This window comes from Babylonia areolata, chromosome 6, assembly GCF_041734735.1.
Source record: "Babylonia areolata isolate BAREFJ2019XMU chromosome 6, ASM4173473v1, whole genome shotgun sequence".
Lineage (NCBI taxonomy): Eukaryota > Metazoa > Mollusca > Gastropoda > Neogastropoda > Buccinidae > Babylonia > Babylonia areolata.
Window position 1 is genome coordinate 11,040,846 of NC_134881.1, and position 10,000 is coordinate 11,050,845.

The 10,000-nt window shown below is 46.0% G+C and overlaps 1 protein-coding gene across 1 annotated transcript in view; it reads right to left on the reverse strand.

Annotated features, from left to right (window-relative positions):
• The window catches only part of LOC143283230 (uncharacterized), a 150,251-nt gene that overhangs the window by 11,964 nt on the left and 128,287 nt on the right, over positions 1–10,000 (reverse strand). The window contains exons 2-3 of the mRNA XM_076589405.1: positions 8,116–8,249; positions 6,084–6,282 (exon numbers count right to left, since the gene is read on the reverse strand). Of these exons, the coding sequence (XP_076445520.1) occupies positions 6,084–6,282; positions 8,116–8,249 (333 nt within the window). The remainder of the gene's footprint in view (positions 1–6,083; positions 6,283–8,115; positions 8,250–10,000) is intronic.

Below are 10,000 nucleotides of genomic sequence, written 5' to 3' on the forward strand. Positions count from 1 at the left end.
CACTCCCTTCCAACTGGATTAAAAAAAAAAAAGGCAACATCGATACGCACGCTAAATACGGAGAGGCCACTGCCAGCTCCTCTCCCATCTCTACAAACTGAAAATTTCCCACACAGACCAATGTCCGTGTGACACTGCTCCTCAAACTCCAGTCCATGTCCTGCAAGACTGCCCTCCACACAAACAGCTGAAGCACCAGATCTGGCCCAGTCCCGCAACATTCCAGAAAGAGTTATGGGGAACGGCGACAGAGCTCCAGCGGACTGCAGACTTCGTAACCTACTCTGGATTGTCCGTCTGAACATGGCCTGGGAACGCTGAAGAAGAAGAAGAAGAAGAAGAAGAAGAAGAAGAAGAAGAAGAAGAAGAAGAAGCACACCTTCTCCCTTTTTCGGGAGACCCCTCACTCCCTTCCAACTGGATTATAAAAAAAAAGGCAACATCGATACCAACGCTAAAGAGGGAGAAGAAAATCACTCTGAAGTGTCAGCAGCCCACCTCCTTCCTTCCTCTTCCCCCGCCCCCACTCAACCCCCTCGCCCTCCCTCCCACCCCCAAAAGGAGAGCAGAAGACAAACGTGGCGTACATCGATCACCGTGACATGGGGACTGAGCGTGTAAAGTGATTGGTTATCCCACAGGGGAGTTTTCACGCTCCACTGAAGCCCAGACGTCTAGGAGCTGGGAATTGTTTGTTAGTTGATGGATTTGTTCTTCTCTCACGGGTGTGTGGGTTTCAGCACCAGAATAACGAGAGTTGGTTTGAAGTGTAGTTGGGTATTTATGTAGTTCCTCCAGAATGGGGTTTTAAAAAATGACAGCATGATGATAAAATGTCTACTGTCATGAATAAATAGATATAATCATAAATACAGATAAAGGGGGAAAAAATCATGTGAGCATGCTCTCGAACATGCACACACAGAAACATGAAACACACACACACATGTGTGTGCGCGCACACACACACACACACACACACACACACACGCGCGCGCACCCACTCTCCCACACACCACATACAATCCCACATGCATAACCACCCCCCACCCCCAACACACAGACACCTACTCACACACACACACACACACACCAACACACCCACATTACACCCACACAACCAATCATTCCCGCATACGTGCCTCCCCTTTCCGATCTCTGTCCCCCCACCCCCTAACAGACACTGCACCACAATCCTACATTATTTTCCCCCAACAATATCAAAAGGGAAAATAAAAGAAAAAGAAAATGCCGAGACAGAACAAAAGCAATTACGCTTGACAACAACCAACTGGACAAAAAAAAAAAAAAAAAAAAAAAAAAAAAAGCACAAAAAAGCAACATCGATACCAACGCTAAAGAGGGAGAGGAAAATCACTCTGAAGTGTCAGCAGCCCACCTCCTTCCTTCCTCTCCCTCTCCCCCCCTCACTCCCCTCTCCCTCCCTCCCACCCCCAAAAGGAGAGCAGAAGACAAACGTGGCACACATCGATCACCGTGACATGGGGACTGAGCGTGTAAAGTGATTGGTTATCCCCCTGGTGGAGTTTTCACGCTCCACTGAAGCCCAGACGTCTAGGAGCTGGTAATTGTTTGTTGATAGATTTTTATCTCTCTCACGGGTGTGTGGGTTTGAGCACTAGAATAACGAGAGTTGCTTTGAAGTGTAGTCGGGTATTTATGTAGTTCCTCCTGAATGGGGTTTAAAAGATAACAGCATGATGATAAAGTGTCTACTGTTGTAAATAAATAGATACAATCATGAATACAGATATAGGGGGAAAAAATCATGTGAGCATGCTCTCGAACATGCACACACAGAAACAAGAAACACACACACACATGTGTGCGCGCACACACACACACACGCACACACGCACCCACTCTCCCACACACCACATACAATTCCACATGCATAACCACCCCCCACTCCCAACACACACACACCAACACACCCACATTACACCCACACAACCAATCATTCCCGCATTTCGATCTCTCCCCCACCCCGTCCCACCTCAGACACTGCACCACAATCCTACATTATATCCCCAACAATATCAAAAGGGAAAATAAAAGAAAAAGAAAATGCCGAGACAGAACAAAAGCAATTACGCTTGACAACAACCGACTGGACAAAAGAAAAGAAAAAGCACAAAAAAGCACAAAAAAGCACAAAAAAAGCAACATTGATACCAACGCTAAAGAGGAAGAGGAAAATCACTCTGAAGTGTCAGCAGCCAACCTTCTCCCTTCCTCTCCCTCCCCCCCCTCACTCCCCTCCACCTTCCTCCCACCCCCAAAAGGAGAACAGAAGACAAACGTGGCACACATCGATCACCGTGACATGGGGACTGAGCGTGTAAAGTGATTGGTTATCCCCAGGGGAGTTTTCACGCTCCACTGAAGCCCAGACGTCTAGGAGCTGGGAATTTTTTGTTAGTTGATGGATTTTTTTTTTCTCTCACGGGTGTGTGGGTTTGAGCACCAGAATAACGAGAGTTGGTTTGAAGTGTAGTTGGGTATTTATGTAGTTCCTCCTGAATGGGGTTTAAAAAAATGACAGCATGATGATAAAATGTCTACTGTCGTGAATAAATAGATACAATCATAAATACAGATAAAGGGGGAAAAAATCATGCGAGCATGCTCTCGAACATGCACACACAGAAACAAGAAACACACACATGTGCGCGCGCGCGCGCACACACACACACACACACACACACGCACACACGCACCCACTCTCCCACACACCACATACAATCCCACATGCATAACCGCCGCCCACCCCCAACACACAGACACCTACTCACACACACACACACACCCACACAACCAATCATTCCCACATACGTGCCTCCCCTTTCCGATCTCTCCCCCCCCCCAATCCCTCCCAGACACTGCACCACAATCCTACATTATTTCCCCCAACAATATCAAAAGGGAAAATAAAAGAAAAAGAAAATGCCGAGACAGAACAAAAGCAATTACGCTTGACAACAACCAACTGGACAAAAAAAGAAAGAAAAAAAAAGCAGCACAAAAAAGCAACATCGATACCAACGCTAAAGAGGGAGAGGAAAATCACTCTGAAGTGTCAGCAGCCCACCTCCTTCCTTCCTCTCACCCCCTCACTCCCCTCTCCCTCCCTCCCACCCCCAAAAGGAGAGCAGAAGACAAACGTGGCACACATCGATCACCGTGACATGGGGACTGAGCGTGTAAAGTGATTGGTTATCCCCCAGGGGAGTTTTCACGCTCCATTGAAGCCCAGACGTCTAGGAGCTGGGTTTTGTTTGTTAGTTGATGGAATTGTTTCTCTCTCACGGGTGGGTGGGTTTGAGCACCAGAACAACGAGAGTTGATTTGAAGTGTAGTTGGGTATTTATATAGTTCCTCCAGAATGGGGTTTAAAAAATGACAGCATGATGATAAAATGTCTACTGTTGTGAATAAATAGATATAATCATAAATACAGATAAAGGGGGAAAAAATCATGCGAGCATGCTCTCGAACATGCACACACAGAAACACGAAACACACACACACATGTGTGTGCGCGCGCGCACACACACACACACACACACACACACACGCACACACGCACCCACTCTTCCACACACCACATACAATCCCACATGCATAACCACCCCCCACTCTCAACACACAGACACCTACTCACGCACACACACCAACACACCCACATTACACCCACACAACCAATCATTCCCACATACGTGCCTCCCCTTTCCGATCTCTCCCCCACCCCCCCACCCCCTAACAGACACTGCACCACAATCCTACATTATTTCCCCAACAATATCAAAAAGGAAAATAAAAGAAAAAGAAAATGCCGAGACAGAACAAAAGCAATTACGCTTGACAACAACCAACTGGACAAAAAAAGAAAGAAAAAAAAAGCAGCACAAAAAAGCAACATCGATACCAACGCTAAAGAGGGAGAGGAAAATCACTCTGAAGTGGCAGCAGCCCACCTCCTTCCTTCCTCTCACCCCCTCACTCCCCTCTCCCTCCCTCCCACCCCCAAAAGGAGAGCAGAAGACAAACGTGGCACACATCGATCACCGTGACATGGGGACTGAGCGTGTAAAGTGATTGGTTATCCCCCTAGGGGAGTTTTCACGCTCCATTGAAGCCCAGACGTCTAGGAGCTGGTAATTGTTTGTTAGTTGATGGATTTATTTTTCTCTCACGGGTGTGTGGGTTTGAGCACCAGAATAACGAGAGTTGATTTGAAGTGCTTATTGAATGGTGAAGTAGTTCCACCTCAATGGGGGTTTTGAAGCCACACTTGACATGCTCAAAGCTTACAGTTGGGCCAACAGCAAAAAGAGAGTTGTAAAATCAATGGTTTCTCCACTGCAATGGAAACTCATTTACCAGCTTAGTCTTTTGTGAAGGACTATGACTCTCAAACTAGTGGGCAAGCTTGCACCGGTTCCTCATACTAGCAGGCTTGGGGGGCTATTTGGCCTTTGGGGACCATCCTGATGTCGACTGTCTTGACTGAGACAGTGGGTGTGTGTAACTTGGGCACTACACTCTCAACTGTGATCAAATTCTGGCCCAGATAGTCGGGACAGCAGTTGCTTCTTCTGCTGTTTTGATGGTCATAGTCGGACACGACTGACTGTCAGACATAATGGTAATAAAGAAAACGGGGAAGACAAACGTGGCATACATCAGTTACCAGAACGTGGTTAAGTGATTAAGTATTCTCAAATCTCTTTTACGCTCCATTGAAGCCCAGAGTCCAGGTGTTTTAGTTGCTATGTTGTTGGGCTTATTTTTTTATCCATTTTTTTCCCGGCGGGCATGTGAATTTGAGCACTAACAAAAACCTGAGCTGGTTTGAAGTACATTTTGAATAGTTAAGTACGGGGGTAACTCCTCCCCAAATAAGTTTAAACCACATTTAATGCGGTGACAACGAATAACGGGGACAAGCGACTGCTGTTGTATATTTCCACACAGATAAATCTTTCGTGACAGAGAATGATACAATACAATATAACACAATGCAATCCCACACAACACAACACAACACGACACAATACGATACAACACATAATAACGCAACACAATACAATAAACATAATACAACACAACAATACAATACAATAAGCATAATACAACACAATACAATACAATGCAACACAACACAACACAACACCACAACGCAATGCAATGCAATATGATGCAATACAATACAGACAACACAATACAATACAACTCGATACAATACAACACAACACAATACAACACAATGCAATAGAATAGACTACAATGCAATAGAACACACTACACTACACTACACTACAATGCAATATAACACAATACAACCCAACCAATTCCAACACAACAATACAACCACCACAACTCCTACACAAAACACTACCTGACACGCAGTTGTAGAAAACAGTAATATAGTCTGTGCAAGGAGAGTTTCAATACAATACAATACAATCCAATCCAATCCAACCCAGCCCAACCACAATCCAACCCAACACAACTACAACACAAACCTATACAATACAATATAATACAATGCAACCCAAGTGGAGTGATGGCCTAGAGGTAACGCGTCCGCCTAGGAAGCGAGAGAATCTGAGCGCGCTGGTTCGAATCACGGCTCAGCCACCGATATTTTCTCCCCCTCCACTAGACCTTGAGTGGTGGTCTGGGCGCTAGTCATTCGGATGAGACGATAAACCGAGGTCCCGTGTGCCAGCATGCACTTAGCGCACGTAAACGAACCCACGGACAACAACAAAAGTGTTGTTCCTGGCAAAATTCTGTAGAAAAAAATCCCACTTCGATAGGAAAAACAAATAAAACTGTACGCAGGAGAAAAAACGAAAAAATGGGTGGATCTGTAGTGTAGTATAGCAACGCGCTCTCCCCTGGGGGAGAGCAGCCCGAACTTCACACACAGAGAAATCTGTTGTGATACAAAAGAGAAATACAATACAAACACAACCCAACACAACCCAACCCCAAAACCACCACAACCACCACAACCACCACAAAAACCACAACACCTCCAACAAAACACCCACCCGGTACACAGTCGTAGATGACCGTCATGTAGTCCGTGTAGGGCGAGCTCCCGCAGCGGCTACTCGTAGGGATCTTCTGCACCAGGAACTTGCAGCGCTGATAGCCAGAGCAGTGCGTGTTGAGGGTCGGGTACTTGCTGTCGTCATTGATGACGCAGTCCTTGTGGTCCGCCTGGCAGCAGCCCTCCTTCCGTGGAATCTGGGGAAAGTGGAGTGGAGGGAGTGTGGGAGTGTGGGAGTGTGGAGTGGGGGTGTGGGGAGGGGTTGGAGGTTGGGGGTGGGGTGGTAACGGTAAGGTGAGATTGCAAAATTATTATTATTATTATTATTATTATTATTATTATTATTATTATTATTATTATTATTATTATTAAAATGTTGTTGTTTTTATACTTTATTCATTTTATTCTATTTTATTATTTTTTTTTATTATTAGTTGTTTTTTTTCTTTTTTTCTCAAGGCCTGACTAAGAGCGTTGGGTTACGCTGCTGGTCAGGCATCTGCTTGGCAGATGTGGTGTAGCGTATATGGATTTGACCGAACGCAGTGACGCCTCCTTCAGCTACTGATACTGATACTGCAAAATTGAGTTACATGTGCGTTTTCTGTTTGTTTGTTTGTTTGTCTCTGTCTATGTCTCTGTCTGTCTGCCTGTCTGTCTTTCTCTCTCTCTCTCTCTCTCTCTCCCTCTCTCTCTCTCTATTTTCCTCTTTCTCACTCTCTGTGTCTCTCTCTGTCACCCTCTGTGTCTGTCTGTCTGCCTGTCTCTCTCTGTCTGTCTGTGTCTCTGTGTGTATCTGTGTTTGTGTATCTCTGTGTGTGTCTGTGTGTGCCTATCTGTCTATCTCTCTCTGTGTCTGTCTATTGTTCACAATCCCCTTCATGAGAGGCCTAGGCCTAAAATGAATAAATCACCCCTCTCTCTCTCTCTCTGTGTCTCTGTCAGTCTGTCTATATATCTCTCTGTCTGTCTGTCTGAGTCTCTCTCTCTCTCTCTCTCTCTCTCTCTCTCTCTCTCTGTGTGTGTGTGTGTGTGTGTGTGTGTGTGTGTGTGTGTGTGTGTGTGTGTGTGCGTGTCTGCTGCAGCCCAAAGAGCCAGTGCAATTTTGCCTCCTAGGTTGACAGTCATAGTCCTTCACAAAATGATTTCCCATTGCAATGGAGAAACCATTGACAATACTGCTGTCACTTTGCTGTTGGCCCAACTGTAAACTTTTTTTTTCAAACATTTTTTATTCAATTTAACATTATGGTAGACGCATATATTCATGACTATAATATTAAGATCAATTGTGTACTGTTAAACTCCACTCTCTCTCTCTCTCTCTCTCTCTCTCTCTCTCTCTCTCTCTCTCTCTCTCTCTCTCACCCTCCCCCAGCCCCCTCCACCACAAACACTTCATCGCATTTTCTACATTTGTTTTCTCATAATTATTTCCTTGCTTGAATTGTGTTTTTACCACGTTTCATGAGTGCGTCTGAAAACACAGCAACCATGACATAAATGAACAAAGCGGGCACCTTCAAGACACTGCAGTGTTTTGTAATATTCCAGCTGTAAGTGGACTTATGGCCTAGAGGTAACGCGTCCGCCTAGTAAGCGAGAGAATCTGAACACGCTGGTTCGAATCACGGCTCAGCCACCGCCGGATATTTTCTCCCCCTCCATTAGACCTTCAGTGGTGGTCTGGACGCCAGTCATTCGGATGAGACGATAAACCGAGGTCCCGTGTGCTAGCATGCACTTAGCGCACGTAAAAGAACCCACGGCAACAAAAAGGTTGTTCCTGGCAAAATTATGTAGAAAAATCCACTTCGATAGGGAAAAACAAATAAAACTGCACGCAGGAAAAAATACAACAACAAAAATGGGTGGCGCTGTAGTGTAGCGACGCGCTCTCCCTGGGGAGAGCAGCCCGAATTTTCACACAGAGAAATCTGTTGTGATAAAAAGAAGTACAAATACAAAAAAATACAATAAACGTAATGAAGACGATATGTGATGTAAGCTGAGCGTTGGCGCGCACTGACCTGCTGGCAGTCCCAGGACCTCTTGACGCCGTAGAAGAGGCGCTTGATGGCGATGCGGTGGATCTCCGGGCACTGAAGGACCACCTCGTCCCCAGAACACCCCGAGGCGTAGATGTTCTCCTGGATCTGGGCACCTGCCAGAAACGCCACACACCACATAGACATTGATCATAAAAAAAAAAAAAAAATTATCATCTACAAAATGGTTTGTTAGTGTGTTTATCCAAAGGTATCACTTGTAGCGTGTTGGGTTTTAGTTTTTTTGTTTTGTTTTTTTTTCGTTTCTGAGGCGGGAAAGATTAGGAGAGAGAGAGAGAGAGAGAGAGAGAGAGAGAGAGAGAGAGAGAGACAGACAGACAGACAGACAGACAGACAGACAGAGACAGAGAGTTTGAGAGAGAATAAAAGAGATTGGAAGAGAGAGAGAGGGAGGAGAACAGACCCCTGAATGATAGTCCTCACCCCCACTCCTCTCTCTCTCCAATCTCGCTCAACCTCTCTCTCTCTCTCTCTCTCTCTCTCTCTCTCTCTCCAACCTATCTCGCTCCCCCCCCCTCTCTCTTTCCCTCTCTCCACACACACACTCTCTCTCCCTCCCTCTCTCTCACTCCCTCTGTTCCACTCTCTAACAAGCACTCGTGTGAATAACAGGTATCTCTGCGCCTCTCTGAAGACCGTGACAAAAGAACCGACTTCTTCTCGTGGTGGGTTGTTAAAACAACCTCCTGAGAGCAGAGCCACACTGATCACTATCAGCCAGCATCCTTGAATTCAGGCTGGCAGGGATTCCGCCACGCGACGATCATTTACCACAGGCAAGGCCAGTATCAGTATCAGTATCAGTAGCTCAAGGAGGCGTCACTGCGTTCGGTCAAATCCATATACGCTACACCACATCTGCCAAGCAGACGCCTGACCAGCAGCGTAACCCAACGCGCTTAGTCAGGCCTTGAAAAAAGAAGAGAGAGAGAGAGAGAGAGAGAGAGAGAGAGAGAGAGAGAGCTAGAGACAGACAGACAGATAGGGACAGAGAGACAAAGACACACACACACAGAGACATAGACACAAGCAGTGAGAGAGAGATAGAGAGACAGATAGACAGAGAGACAGACATACACAGAGACAGAGATAGAGACAGACATAGACAGAGAGAGAGAGACACACACACACAGACAGAGAGAGAGAGAGACAGAGACAGAGAGACAGACAGAGACAGATAGACAGAGAGACAGACATAGACATAGAGAGAGAGAGACAGACAGAGAGACAGAGACAGATAGAGGGGCAGAGACAGAGAGTCAGACATAGACAGACAGAGAGACAGACACAGACACCGAGAGATAGAGAGAGACAGAGACAGACAGACATTGACAGAGAGAGAGAGACAGAGAGAGAGAGAGACATAGACAGAGAGACAGACATAGAGACAGAGACAGAAAGACAGACATAGAAAGAGAGACAGAGACAGAGAGAGAGACAGAGAGACAGAGACAGAGAGAGAGACAGAGAGACAGACATAGGGAGACAGAGAGACAGAGACACAGAGAGAGAGACATAGACAGAGACAGAGAGAGACAGAGACAGAGATACAGACAGAGAGAGACAGAGACAGAGAGACAGACAGAGAGACAAAGAGAGACAGAGACAGAGAGAGACAGACAGAGAGACAGATACAGAGAGACAGACAGAGACAGACAGAGACAGAGAGACAGACAGAGAGACAGACAAAGACAGATAGAGACAGTGAGAGACAGACAGAGAGGCAGACAGAGACAGAGAGACAGAGACAGATAGAGACAGATACAGAGAGACAGAGAGAGACAGACAGAGGGAGAGACAGAGAGAGAGACAGACAGACAGACAGACAGTGCTCAGATGTAGAAAT